The sequence below is a fragment of the Rutilus rutilus genome, assembly GCF_951802725.1.
Source record: "Rutilus rutilus genome assembly, chromosome: 13".
Taxonomy (NCBI): domain Eukaryota; kingdom Metazoa; phylum Chordata; class Actinopteri; order Cypriniformes; family Leuciscidae; genus Rutilus; species Rutilus rutilus.
The window spans coordinates 37,935,819-37,950,530 of NC_140218.1; the positions used below are offsets into that span (position 1 = coordinate 37,935,819).

Below are 14,712 nucleotides of genomic sequence, written 5' to 3' on the forward strand. Positions count from 1 at the left end.
AGAAATTGCTTCACAAAATGGTTCCCAGTCTGGAAGCGCTGGTTACGCCTGCTGGTCAATGCTTCGGAAACTCAGCCCAAACACCTTTTACAAACCAACTGCAGATGTTTTATTGAAAGTGTGATATATTAAATGCAATTAACAAATCATCCATTACCATTGTGATGAGTCTTTATAATATGCGTTATTTTATTAAATTGCAGTGTTTTATGCAGACCTTAAAGAGACAAGCGCGTATGTTTTAAAAAAAACGTGATTCAACACTTACTTAAAGTGTTTGTTACAAATAAATGACTAAATGCTAAAAATGAATACATATAAATTGTAAATGTGCGTTGATTTGCTTCATCACTCGAGATGCGAGTGCGCATCTGCTGTTCCTCCTCCGGCCCGCCGGCGGCGCTGCTGGTTTCCGGCGTCGCGTCGCGTGGCGTCTCTCCTCGTCATGCGCTGCGTCACGCCCCTCTCACGGACAAAATGGAAGAACACTGCGTGTTTATTTGTTTGAGTGCAGTTTACATTACTAATCATTCATAAGTTCAGTTCAGACCGAAGTGTGCATGTGAACGCGGACAGTGCGGAGTGAGCCTGCGGTGAAGCGTGAGTTCATCATCTTTCATGTGTTCTCAGATCAGCGCGTTAATAACAGTGCTAGACTTCAGTGTTGCTCTCTGCTGTCTCACATCATCCGGAAGGTTAATGATGGGGTTTAATTGTCTAAATGAAAGTGAGTTTGAGCCGGTCATTTCTGAGTTTGAATGCAGGTCGTGATACTATGTGTTTTTTTTTAATGCGATGAATGTGAAATGCGTCTACCGGTGTCTTGTGAGAGCCAGTGTTAATGTTCCAGCATGAGACGCTGGCTGTGTGTGTGTGTGTGTGTGTGTGTGTGTGTGTCTGACCCGGGCTTGTTCAGGCTTATATGATCCACACCGGGACACTCGGTCCTGAACGAGGTGTTTATGACCTCAGCGGTTACTAGAGCCTCTTCATCTCACACACAGGAGCATTACAGCATGCGCTCTCTCTCTCTCTGTCTCTCTCTCTCTCTCTGTGTCTCTCTCTCTCTCTCTGTGTCTCTCTCTCTCTCTCTGTGTCTCTCTCTCTCTCTGTGTCTCTCTCTCTCTCTGTGTCTCTCTCTCTGTCTCTCTCTCTCTCTCTGTGTCTCTCTCTCTCTCTGTCTCTCTCTCTCTGTCTCTCTCTCTCTCTCTGTGTCTCTCTCTCTCTCTCTGTGTCTCTCTCTCTCTCTGTGTCTCTCTCTCTGTCTCTCTCTCTCTCTCTCTCTCTCTCTGTCTCGCTCTCTCTCTCTCTCTCTGTGTCTCTCTCTCTCTCTCTCTCTCTCTGTGTGTGTGTGTGTGTCTCTCTGTGTGTGTCTCTCTCTCTGTGTGTGTGTCTCTCTGTGTGTGTGTCTCTCTGTGTGTGTGTCTCTGTGTGTGTGTGTCTCTGTGTGTGTGTCTCTCTGTGTGTGTGTCTCTCTGTGTGTGTGTCTCTGTGTGTGTGTGTGTCTCTGTGTGTGTGTGTCTCTGTGTGTGTGTGTCTCTGTGTGTGTGTGTCTCTGTGTGTGTGTCTCTCTGTGTGTGTGTCTCTCTGTGTGTGTGTCTCTCTGTGTGTGTGTCTCTCTGTGTGTGTGTCTCTCTGTGTGTGTGTCTCTCTGTGTGTGTGTGTCTCTCTGTGTGTGTGTCTCTCTGTGTGTGTGTCTCTCTCTGTGTGTGTGTCTCTCTCTGTGTGTGTCTCTCTCTCTGTGTCTCTCTCTCTCTCTCTCTGTGTCTCTCTCTCTCTCTCTCTGTCTCTCTCTCTCTCTCTGTGTCTCTCTCTCTCTCTCTGTGTCTCTCTCTCTCTCTCTCTGTGTGTGTCTCTCTCTCTCTGTGTGTGTCTCTCTCTCTGTGTGTGTCTCTCTCTCTGTGTGTGTCTCTCTCTCTGTGTGTGTCTCTCTCTCTCTCTCTCGGGAATGAAGGCTTATAAACATTAGTGTAACTGAAGTGTATGTGTAACGACGGCTACAGATGCGATGCTAGGAACGTACACAGTTGAACTCTGACCAATGAGGGATCAGTTTTACTCACAGGTGACTTGCATAAACACATTGTTTTGGCACACTTTGAAATGTTGCCTTGTGAAAGTGAACCGAACCAGTAAGTCTCTTGTACCAAGTCCCTGTTTCAGAGCAGAGCTGCAGCTTTTGGTGTTGCTGACCTTCAGCAGTGATGCTGTGTGACGGTGCGGTGATCAGATGATCCTGATGTGTGTGTTCTGCTGTGTGTCAGATGGAGGACGGCTCCAGCGCTGAGGCCAAGACCTGGGGTTTCCGGCGGAGCACCATCGCCCGCCGCGAGTTCCTGGAGGCCGTGGGCTCGTCGGACAGCAGCCCCCCCGCCCCGCGGCCCCGGGGTCGAGCCAGGGGTCGGGGGCGGGTCAGGGGGCGCGGGCGGGGCAAACGCGCGGCTGAGGCTGGCGGGAGTGCTCTCGCCTGTAAACGGGGCCGCGGGGGGCGAGGACGAGCGCTCACACACACCGCTGAGGAAGAGGAGGATGAGGAAGGGCCGAGGGACGTCCCGGCGGAGCTGAAGCCGGACGAGGAGCGCGTCAGTGCAGGAGTCTCGTCCGATCGAGCCGAAGACAGCGATGATCTCAATCTGCAGGAGATCCGCAAGCGGGCCGTGGCCCGGAGGATGCAGGGGGATGTGGGAGATGTGGGTGTAGGGACGCCAATCCTGATGGGACAGGAGGACGGGAGCGGGACAGATGTCCCAGGTGTGTGCTCTCCAGGGGGGGATTCAGGAGGAGGACAGGTGTGTTCTCCAGGAGCGGGACAGGTGTGTTCTCCAGGAGCGGGACAGGTGTGTTCTCCAGGAGCGGGACAGGTGTGTTCTCCAGGAGCGGGACAGGTGTGTTCTCCAGGAGCGGGACAGGTGTGTTCTCCAGGCCCTGCTGAGAGAGCGGAGGCGGACTCTGAGGAACAGGCGGGAGGAGAGGATCAGATCCCTGAATCCCGCAGCGAGAGCACGGATCAGGACGCTGTGTGTCAGCAGAGACCCAGTGACAGGTGAGCTCTGACTCTGTACTTTCATTTCATTCTGCAACACGACAGTTATACGAGTGTGTGGTGTGTGAGAAACAGCTTTACGTTGCAGCGGTTTTAGTTACTCGGATGCCGGGACTGACCAATCAGAGTCCAGTGTTCCTGAGAGCTGTGTAATACATTGTTAGATTTAAAAAATGTAAAACTATGTTAACATGTTAGGTCAGATGTTCACTGCTCTTTTCCAGATTTAATATTTTATTGTACGTGTATTACTTAAAAGAAGTTGATTTGAGAGTATTTCTCTAATTTTATTCTCAAGAAAACATTTGAGAACTTCCGGCGTTCAGGATCTGGAGTCATAAAAATCACAAGAAAACTGTCGAGATGGTCAAGGTCATTTTTATTTATACAGCACCTTACAACAACATGAAAGCTGACCAAGCTGCTTCAATAAACAATAATTATACAGAATCACACAACTATAATGGTTCAACACAAGTAGATTAAACATCTTTATCCATAAGAAAGATGAACATTTAAATGGAAAATGTTGAATGCAGGAACTGAAGCGAAAAGTCCCCCTGTATTCAATCATTCTATCCCTCTAAACGCATCTTTGATCAACAAAATGACATATTGAAATGTTTTTCCTTGATATAAATCTCTTCCCGCCTTCTTGAATGTAACTCGACACCATTGCCTCATTAAGTATGCGTGGTTCTATGAATATGCCAATGAGCCCCGCCTCCTCTCACTCACTCAGCTCAGAGATCCACTGGTTGACGATCACACGTTGATCTGATTGGTTACAAGGTAGTTTGTGACGTCAGAAACACCAGCGATTTCAAACCGTGTTTTTGAGACTGTCTTTGGTTCACTGCAGTTTTAAAGGGGTCATATAATGCCATTTTTGTACAAGCTAACATGATTCTTTAGGGTCTAAATTAAAAGTTTGTAATATACTTTAATTAAAAATTCTCATTAGTATTGTAAGAAAACACTCATTTTACCTGGTCAAAATCAGCTCTTTTTTCAGCACGCCGTTTAAGTGCATGTGTCTTTAAATGATAATGAGCTTTGCTCTCCCCGCCCCTCTGTTCTGTGCGGACACCGTTTGTAACACAATAACACAATAACCATAACGCCTTGTTCATTATAAACGTGGGATTATGAATTATATTGAGAACGTTGTAGAAAACATGCCGTAATGTACCCTGAGTGTAAACCTTAACCGCATTCATTGTGAAGCGTGCAGCAAGCGATTTGCAAAGATTAATATAAAGATTAATATAAAGGTTAATAAAACGTTACTCACTTCTTCTTCTAGAGGTGCAGCAGGAACACGAATAGTTGGTACCGATCCTTTTTTCAGGAGCAGCTTCTTAGCAAAACCAGCTTTATACTGAGCCTCGTTTGTAAAGCAGTCTGGTGTGAAATGATTCGCGCAAACATGAAAGCATTGACGTTGATCGTGGGGAATATTCCCTTCGAAAACAAACTCAGCCACTGAGTCTTCAGCGGTTCAGATTTAGGAACATTAGATTGACTGTGTTCGTTATTACACCCGAGAGCAGAACACCACAATCACTGAGACGCCATTCTGCTCATAGACACTAGACAGTGCTCCAGCGTATCAACAATGACGCGCAGACTATGATTGACAGCTCGCTCACGAGCGAGGGCGGGTCTGTGTTGAAACGCTGCTGTCAATCAACAATCGTGGGAGGGGCGTCTGACCGTGTGACGTCACACAGTCGAACGGCTTGATTTGAGACGGGGGAAAACATATAAGAAGATTGAAAAAAACAAACACTGGATGGATTTTTATAATTATATGATGGTTGTGTACAGGCACTGCCAACACATTTCAGTACAACCAACTTGTAAAAGTGCATGTACATTATATGACCCCTTTAAAGGGATACTCCACTTTTTTCGGAAATATGCTCATTTTACAACTCCCCCAGAGTTAAACAGTTGAGTTTTACCGTTTTAGAATCCATTCAGCCGAACTCCGGGTCTGACGGTACCACTTTTAGCATAGCTTAGCACAGATCATTGATTCAGACGAGTCCAGTAGCATTTCTTTCAAAATGACCAAAGAGTTTCAATATTTTTCCTATTTAAACCTTGACTCTTCTGTAGTTAAACCGTGTACTAAGATCGACGGAAAATGAAAAGTTGCGATTTTCTAAGCCTATATGACTAGGAACTACTCTCATTCCGGCGTAATAATCAAGGAACTGTGCGGCTGTACCATGAGTGCAGCAGGCGTAATGATATGACGCAGCGCCTGAAAATAGGTCTAATAGGTTAGACAAACTTAGTCCCGGTCACGTTGGAAGAAGTTACCGAGCTGGGGACTATTTTTAGGTGCTGCGTCATATCACTACGAAAATATTGAAACTCTTTGGTCATTTTGAAAGAAATGCTACTGGACTCGTCTGAATCAATGATCTATGCTAAGCTATGCTAAAAGTGGTACCGTCAGACCCGGAGTTCGGCTGAATGGATTCTAAAACGGTAAAACTCAACTGTTTAACTCTGGGGGAGGTGTAAAATGAGCATATTTCCGAAAAAAGTGGAGTATCCCTTTAAGGAGAAAATACTCAGCAATGGTGTCGACTTATGCTTTAAGACAATTCATGTGTAAATTCATATTAAAAACACCACATAGACACACAAACAACATTAAAGGTTGTATCAGTGATTTCAGGCCCCCCCCCAAAAAATTATCACATTCATCTAATCTTTCCTAACGATCCGCTAGCTGCCGCCCCATAAGCGTCTCTGTAGCGTCTAGGCTCTGAGATCTGCACACAAGAACAATTGGTTTCACCAAACACTCAAAACTGAGCCAGATTCTTCTTCAGCTCCGACTTCGCGTGCAGCCGTGCACGAGCACAAAACCTCACAATTCATAATTCATAGGGGTGTAACTATATCACAATACAAAAATGCAACAATATGTGTCGTGGATGGTGACAATCTGTATTGTGAATAGTTCACCCAAAGCAAAACTTACTGTGAGAAGAACAGTGTTTAGTGTCAGGACCACAGGAAGTGACACGCATCAGTATTGAAAAGATTAGACTCCATGTGGTTTGTGCCGTTCACACTGTCATGAGAGATCTGTGTAAAACATGATTCTGTGCTTCAGCAGAGCAGAAATATGAGATCGACTGCATCAGTTTTGGTTCTTTTCCTCAAACAGCATTTATTTTATTTTTACCTGTTGTTTTGAATATATGATGCGTTAGCTTCATTCATAAAGCTGCTTTATGCATGTGTTGAGACTGTGATGCACATTGATATTGCAGTGCCGAACTAACGTGTGTGTGTGTGTGTGTGTGTGTGTGTGTGTGTGTGGCCCCTTTCACACAGAGATTCCGGAAAATACACGGATAAAGTGACCCGGGTTCGTTTGATTTTGGTTCATTCACACTGCCAGTGATTTTCCGGAATCAGAGTGCATTCACACACAACCTGTAAAAATCCCGTAAAGTCAAGTGACATCGATGTGACTTGTAATGTCTCAGCAGCGTCTTGTGCATTTTTTTTCTCTGATTCGATCATAAACTTGCGCATTACGTACCGTTTCACAGCTGGCGAACAATCCCGGCTTCAGCGTCATCACTACAACACAGCATTATCACGGGTTTTGTTCACACAGTGCGTTCTGGGACTGAACACGGCAATGTTACTAGATCCCCAACCCGGCATCAATCCCGGGTCGTGTTTGCGTTCACACAGAAGGCGTTCTGGCAATTTGCCGGGATCATCGCACTGTGTAAAAGGGGCTTGTGTGTGTCAGGTTGATGCTCTGCTGTGGCTTGTGCCGAACTAACGTCTGTGTGTGTGTGTGTATGTGTGTGTGTGTCAGGTTGATGCTCTGCTGTGGCCTGTGCCGAACTAACGTCTGTGTGTGTGTCAGGTTGATGCTCTGCTGTGGCTCATGCCGAGAGTGGCGTCACGTGGACTGTGTGAGCAGCTCAGAGGCTCGTCTCCTGCAGGGCAACAGAGAAGAGTTCACCTGTGCCTCCTGCTCAGACCAACAGGACACACACCACATCAGCTCAAGCCACACGCCGGTAATCTCTCCTGTGTGTGTGTGTGCGCTTCAGTATCTAAACCATACCAAACCTGTACTCTTCAGTCTCCATCAGTGTCTTATAATGGAAGTGTGTTTCTGTTCACAGCCAGCTGAAGGGATAGTTCACTCGAAAATGAACATTTTTAATTTACACGACAGTGGCAAGAACACAATCTCCATCAGGACACAGAATAGAGAAAACCCCTTGGGAGAAACCAGGCTCAGTCGGAGAACAGTTCTCCTCTGAACAGTGTATGATTATGATTCAGGCAGCATTATAGGTCAGATCGTGACTTTACTCAGGAGTAGTAGGAGGAGTAGGAGGAGTAGTAGAGGAGGAGGAGGAGGAGGAGGAGGAGGAGGAGTAGTAGAGGAGGAGGAGGAGGAGGAGGAGGAGTAGTAGAGGAGGAGGAGGAGGAGGAGGAGGAGGAGTAGTAGAGGAGGAGGAGGAGGAGGAGGAGGAGTAGTAGAGGAGGAGGAGGAGGAGGAGTAGTAGAGGAGGAGGAGGAGGAGGAGGAGGAGGAGGAGGAGGAGTAGGAGGAGGAGGAGGAGGAGGAGGAGGAGGAGGAGGAGTAGTAGGAGGAGGAGGAGGAGGAGTAGTAGGAGGAGGAGGAGTAGTAAGAGGAGGAGGAGGAGGAGGAGTAGGAGGAGGAGGAGGAGGAGGAGGAGGAGTAGTAAGAGGAGGAGGAGGAGTAGGAGGAGGAGGAGTAGTAGTAGGAGGAGGAGGAGGAGGAGGAGGAGTAAGAGGTGGAGGAGGAGGAGGAGGAGGAGGAGTAGTAGAGTAGTTGTAAGAGGAGGAGTAGTAAGAGGAGGAGGAGTAGTAAGAGGAGGAGGAGTAGTAAGAGGAGGAGGAGTAGTAAGAGGAGGAGGAGTAGTAAGAGGAGGAGGAGTAGTAAAAGGAGGAGTAGTAGTTGAAGTCTGTCTAGCAGAGCTGCTGTTTAGCCAGTAGTGGATGAATGGATCATCAATTATTCGTTACTTGGCAGGTGTAATAGTACAAATGTAAAAGATTTTAACAGCCCTACTTAATTTTTAGCACCACCCCTCTGTTGATCCGACTGGGAATGCAAACATGTGAAAGCTCTTCCTGTAGCTTTAACAAGAGCCCTGTAGCTGTCAAAAGTCCCCCGGATCCCGTGAAATGATCTAATCGGTGTGTTGTGTGTCAGGTGGGGATCGAGCAGCCGCTGGAGGAGGTGATGGAGCTGGAGGAGAAGGAGATGAAGGTGCAGGAGGAGGAGTCTGCTTCTCCTAAATGCATGGGCCCAGGCTGCAGTAGCGACGCTCTGCCGGGGTCGGTGTACTGCGGTCATCAGTGTATCGTACGGCATGCAGCGGTGGCCATGAAGTCTCTCTCTGAACCCAAAACTGAGGCCAAACCCGCTGCTCCACCAGCGGAACCGGCTATCAAGGTAATTATTATTTCCTCCGTAACAGTGCCGTCTCTCTGGTCTGTGGTGCAAATCATAATGCCGGTTTTACAGAGGTAATGTGTGTTTTTCTTGTCCTCACACGGCCGTAACGCTAATCTTTGACAGCACAGCATTTATGTATGTATTCATTTTGCTTTCTGTATCAATGTATTGCACAGCCCTTTGACTGTAATATACCTGATGCAGAGCCTTCAGGAGTTTCTGTCATTACTTTGTCATGAATGAAGGGAAATCATTTACTCGCTCTCTCATGCCTTTGACATTCTTCTAAATAAGACAAAAAAGTCATTTTGTAAAAAGTTCTGATTGATTGTGCCAATATCCTGCTGACCAAACATTTTTAAATGAATTTCCACACCAGGAATATTGGATCCAGTCTCTGTTTTGTCTGATATCCAAAACTGTCAGCAGAGTATTGTCTGAGACCCAGAATCAGTTAATAAACCCGTATTTTCTGGTACCCAAAACCATATCAACTGAAAGTCTTCTGTCCGCCTGAGAAGTTGACAGAGGAAGCTGTCAGTTAGCAGGAAGCAGGAGGCTCTGTCAAGCCGACATCATAAACCTCTCTGTGGTTGGTTATCCGGAGCGAGTTCTTCGAGTGCCTGGGGAAAGTGTGAATTGGGCTGCCGATATCGTCCACACTGGGCAGGAGTTGGAAGTACAGGGAGACAGAAACATGAATGAGCAGTTTGCAGCACACCTGTTTTGCTTTTGCTTTTGTAGCCAGCTACGCAAAATGAGGACTGTAGGACCAAGCAAAGCATCTGACAAGCCCCTGTTTTAATAGTTCATCATTGAATAATGTGAAATATTTTAGTAAGTAGTGATGCACTGAAAAATTCTGCTGCTGCCCCTTTTTACAAGAACCCTCGGTGTTCACATCAAAACGCAATCCTTTATCAATAATTCTCCCCAGATATTTACAACTTTCCACACATTCCACCTTCTTGCTCTTAATAAATGTGACCTGAGAAGATTGTGTTTGGGTTCTAAAGTCAATAATCATGTCTTTTGTCTTAGATACATTAAGCTGCAATCAGGCATCATCGCACCATTTTACAAAGTTATCAACCACTGGACCATGGCACATTTCACTGTTTTCTAGAAGACTCACAATAACGTGTGTCTGTGTCGTATGCAAATTTAAAAAAATGCCTCTTGTTATATTTACTTATACAACCATTTGTATATAAAATATACAATAAGGGAGACCAAACACAGCCCTGAGGAGAACCTGTGGATGTTATCAGAGGCTGAAAGACTACCATTTACTCTCACTGTCTGAGTTCTTTCAGTTAAAAAATCTAAGACCCAACTCACTAAGTTAAGATCAAGACCAAAATTAGTAATGAACTTATCTGCTAAAATTTGTGGTTGTAGGGGGAATGTAAAAGCAGATGAGAAATCAATGAATAAGAGCTTAATGTGTGTTTTACTGCCCTCCAAGTGCTGCACTACCATATTTAGTAGAGTTGCTGTTGCATCTCTGACACCTCTGCACCTCTGACACAGGTTCTTAGTTTTATATAACAATTCCCCTTTTACTAGTTTCTCAAAGCATTTCATTATAAGGGATGTTAATGCTATTGGCCTGAGGTCATTTAATGTTACAACATTTGTAGTTTTCGGCACAGGCACCACAGTGGCTTTCTCCCAAAGTTTAGGAACTCTCTGGAGGGCAAATGATCTTTTAAAGATATTACAAAACACTGGGGCCAATTGCTCTGCACAGACCTTAATTAAACGCCCTCCAATGTTATCTGGACCATATTACAACCCTTAAAACCTTTAATTACAGACAATTCATCAAAAAAGTTATTAGCACAACCATAACTCATTTTAGATTTCATAGACTATCACAGGACCAAATTCAGGTGCATCAAATCGTAAATAAAACCTATTTAAATCCTCTGCCAGTTGACTACTAGAGTCATACCCAGGTAATTTACCTTTCTTGATCTCACACCCTTTAGATCCAGTTATGAGCGTCATCCCCTTCCAGACAGACCCTAAATTGTTCATACTCAACTCTTTCTCAAGGTGTATTTTGTAATTTGACTTTGCTTTCCTCACTTCTTCATGAAGTGCTCTACATCTTTCGTTCATAAGTCAGGGTTTTTCCTGGGTCAAAATTGGTCTTCGGTGGTGGCTGACCGACATGGTCATCCACACACAGCAAAGAGTACCCTAGTACCCACATGATCCGCAAGCCCAATATTCCAATCTTGAAAATAAATGATAAATTTAAAATAAATACAAAGAAACAGTTTGTGTTTTTTTTTTTTTTTTTTTTTTTTTTTTTAGGTAATTTACTACACATTGTCATAGGCCTATACATACTGTGGATTATTAAGGCTAAATTTTACTAAACACTCTTGCTAAATTAGGTAAGCACAATTACTTTCTCATTTCAGATTAGGGGTGGGAATCTCTAGGCACCTCACGATTCGATTCGATTACGATTCAGAGGGTAACGATTATCGATTATTAACGTTTTTTTTTTTTTTTTTTTTACTTGGTACTTTTAAAGCAAAGTATTTATGATGACCCATAACGAACTTACTTCCATCTTCCTATATTAATTTTATTAATAAAACAAATGGAAGTTATTTGAACATTGCAAAGAACCAACATGAAAATAAATGTGTGCCTGTAGCAGCGTACTTGTAGTAAATGAATACAAACTTCAGCATATTCTGAATCTCTAGCATTTAATAATAGACTTCTAACCAACATCCTCTGGTTATTTCCAATGAGCAATATAATCCTTCAGACAAAAAACATTTTGCTGTAGCAAATTCACAAACAGTTTTCGTTCAAAAATATAGAATGATGTACCAGCAGCTCTCATATAATGCTTGTGGACTTATGCATATTGAATAATTAGTAACATACAAAGCCTCTCTTATTCACAACTAAATAATAAAGAGGTATGACTTGAAATGTTTGCTGTATACCACAATCAAAAACAGCTTATACAAAAAAAGTGAATGAACATCTGCAGAGAGCACAGTCTAAATGTAACTTTTTGTGACTGGCATTGCACATATTGCAGGGCAGTACAACGTTCGTATAACAGATCGGCTTACAGTATATTGATGTGAAAACTAAATAGGCTACTGAAAGCAGCTTTCATACAAAAAATACTAAATAGGTAACAATGAAATTGCCAATTTTCCATACGCAAGCTTTTAACGAAGAGGGTGCCGTTCGAATTTGGCGCTCAGGCATCATGCGTCTGTTATGTGCGCGAGTCTGTTATGTGCGCGCCACAGACTGCACGCGCACTGCACGTCCGCTAGAGTTCCGCCTTTTGCGTTCCGTCAATATTATGTTTTTTTAGAGATTTGATTTTTTTTGACATTTGTGATTGTGAATCGATTCAGAATCGTCCACGTCCGCATCGCGATGCATATAAGAATCCGCGCGGTGCTGTGATCGTTCTCTCCGTCACTCCGTCAGTAGCCTGCTTCACTCACAAATCAAATAAGGGTTTGGCGGGAGAAAAAATCGTTTTGGCGGCCGCCAAAAAAATTTCAATGTAGGAAAAACCCTGTAAGTGCTTTGAGGCTTATGGCCATGGCTTATTGTTTGGAAATATTTTAACAGTCTTACAGGGGATAAGCATATCTTCACAAAAGGAATATAACTACTAATGACATCTGTAAGTTCATCTATACTCGAGCAAGAGTCATAAGACATCCCAGTCTGTACACTCCAGACATCCCTGCAGAGATGCAGTAGACTCCTCAGACCACACGCTGATGTTCTTAGTCTGTGGTCGTACTCTTTTTAAAACAGTTTTATATACAGGGACAAGCAGGACAGTATTATGGCCCGCCGACTCCACTTGAGGCTGAATAACAGACTTATATGCGCCTTTAATTGATCCATAACAAAGGTCAAAAGTCGTATTATGACGTGTGAGGCAAGACACATTGATAAAAATTCTGCAAAAATTCAGCTAAAAATTTGTTAAAATCGCCCAGGATCAAATTTGGAGCATCTGGAGAAATAGATTGCAGTCTATGCACAACACTCCCAAGGGTCTCTGCTGCATTTGCTTCATTTGCCCTCGGGTGTATATAGACAACTGTGACAAAAAGTTGAAGTAATTCACGGGGCATGTACTGTGGCCTGAGTTATACAGAGAGCAGTTCAAGGTCTTTAGTGCACACACTCTGTCTAACAGTAACAGATCTGCACCATTCGTGGTTGATATAAAGACAAACGCCACCTCCTTGGTTTTCCCCCGTAACTATAGGACAACCTTCCGTGCGAAAAGGAGTGCCAAACCCGTCAATAACTGCAGAGTTATCAGGGTCGCTACTTTTTAGCCACGTCTCAGTGAAAGCCATAATACAAGCATCCTTATAAGCATGTTGGAAACGTACCGTCGCCTGCAGTTCATCAATCTTGCTCCTAAGGGACTGGACATTGGCCATGATGATTGACGGGAGAAGAATCCGGTTAAGACGTAGCTTTCTCAGACTCACCCGTACCCCTCCTTTCTTCCCTCTCTTCTGCATTTTCCGAGAGTTACTCGGAAGAGTTACTGTGGCTGCAAAACAAGCCCAAATCATCACCCCTTAACTTTAAGACTTGGACACAAGTTTTCAAAGTTGTTTTTGGTTTCATGGTTTTGGAATCCGAGTCAAATCCTGGAGTCTTTATCACTGGAGTCCGAGTCGAGTCTGGGATCTTTATACTGGACTCCGAGTCAAGTCTGGAGTCTTTATCACTGGAGTCTTTATCACTGGAGTCCGAGTCGAGTCTGGAGTCTTTATACTGGAGTCCGAGTCAAGTCTGGAGTCTTTATCACTGGAGTCTTTATCACTGGAGTCCGAGTCGAGTCTGGAGTCTTTATACTGGAGTCCGAGTCGAGTCTGGAGTCTTTATCACTGGAGTCCGAGTCAATATTTTTATTCTAGTTGTATTACATAGACAAAATATGATTGTTTTATCTGTTTTGTTTGTAAAAAAAAGGTCCTACGATGTAAGGGATGATGTACATCCAACTTGTTACTTTATAATCCATTATAATGTACTAAACAACCGTCCTGGCAACAAGACGAGAAGTCATTTTCAATCCAGTCGCTAAAATAGACGTAAGATGACGCCAGTTGCAGTTTGTTATACAGCAGCGTTGTTATTGACAAGTCATTATCAGAAAATATGTCTTCAGCTGTTTTATAAGTCATATTCTGTTCATGCAAACATATTTCCACTTCAATCAAAAATTATGCAAAACAACAGTGGAAAAAAGCAGCAATGAAAGTGAAACCAGCCTCAAGTCAAGAACAAAGTTTTACAGGGTTACACATTTTAATGTAAATGCTACACATGGCAAAATTAACTGCTTTCTACTTAACTAAAGATGGCAGGTTTATCTTGAAGAACAAAGTTACTCCTCTTTCTGGCAGGAGAGACGGTTCCTCTTCTGAGACGCTGCTCTGAATAGTCCCTCTTCTGTCTCTGCTGGTGCTTGGGGCAGGTGTGTACCTGCAGGATCCGTGTTCATCCTCCACCAGTAGTCTGGGGCACTGTAGCTTCTGGCAGTGAGTAGCTCAGCTAGATCAGGGATTTCCAAGCTTTTTGTTTAAAAAAAAAAGGGCCATATTCAATGCTGTGGACGCACATGGGGGCCAGATACTTCTCATTCTCATCCAAACTGTGTAGGACCAAAACTTTGTTCAAGGTAGCAGTTCACCAATAGTAAAGCACAATTGCTTTTCCTTCTGTTCAATCAAGTGAAGGGAGTTGCTTCGATACCATCGAGTATCAAAAAATGTCTTGTCGTTCGGTACCAAATTTTGATACCTAAGGGGATAATCTCGTCATCGTCAGTGAGCCAATAAGCTTGCAGCATGATTGGCTGTGGCGAGGCATCAATGAAAAACACTAGGTTACGCCCAGAGACGTGGCTCACTAGAGGAGACACAACGTGATCAAATTTGCAGACATTTGGCACAAAGCCATGTTGGTGAATTAAGCAATAGAGTTTAACAGCAAAGCTACTGACTTTGTTGTGTAGCAATGATGCTAATCCACTTTCCCCATTGCGGGCACCACATCGGTAGCGATTCCACGTAATTTATCCCAAGGCAGTCCTTGAGACTTTTGAGGTTCGGCAGTTCTTTGGTGATGTTCATGTCCTCATC

General features: G+C 44.1%; 1 protein-coding gene across 3 annotated transcripts in view; it reads left to right on the forward strand.

Moving 5' to 3' along the window:
* The first annotated feature begins 436 nt into the window (after window positions 1–436).
* The window catches only part of LOC311302966 (uncharacterized protein), a 40,543-nt gene continuing 26,267 nt past the window's right edge, over window positions 437–14,712 (forward strand). The window contains exons 1-5 of one of the 3 annotated variants that reach the window (XM_084429143.1): window positions 599–727; window positions 2,265–2,789; window positions 2,838–3,043; window positions 6,957–7,113; window positions 8,285–8,527. In XM_084429143.1, the coding sequence (XP_084285269.1) occupies window positions 722–727; window positions 2,265–2,789; window positions 2,838–3,043; window positions 6,957–7,113; window positions 8,285–8,527 (1,137 nt within the window). In that variant the 5' untranslated portion in view covers window positions 599–721. Of the gene's footprint in view, window positions 728–2,264; window positions 3,044–6,956; window positions 7,114–8,284; window positions 8,528–14,712 lie in introns of all 3 variants that reach the window. The other 2 variants (XM_084429142.1, XM_084429141.1) reach the window with 2 other exon arrangements.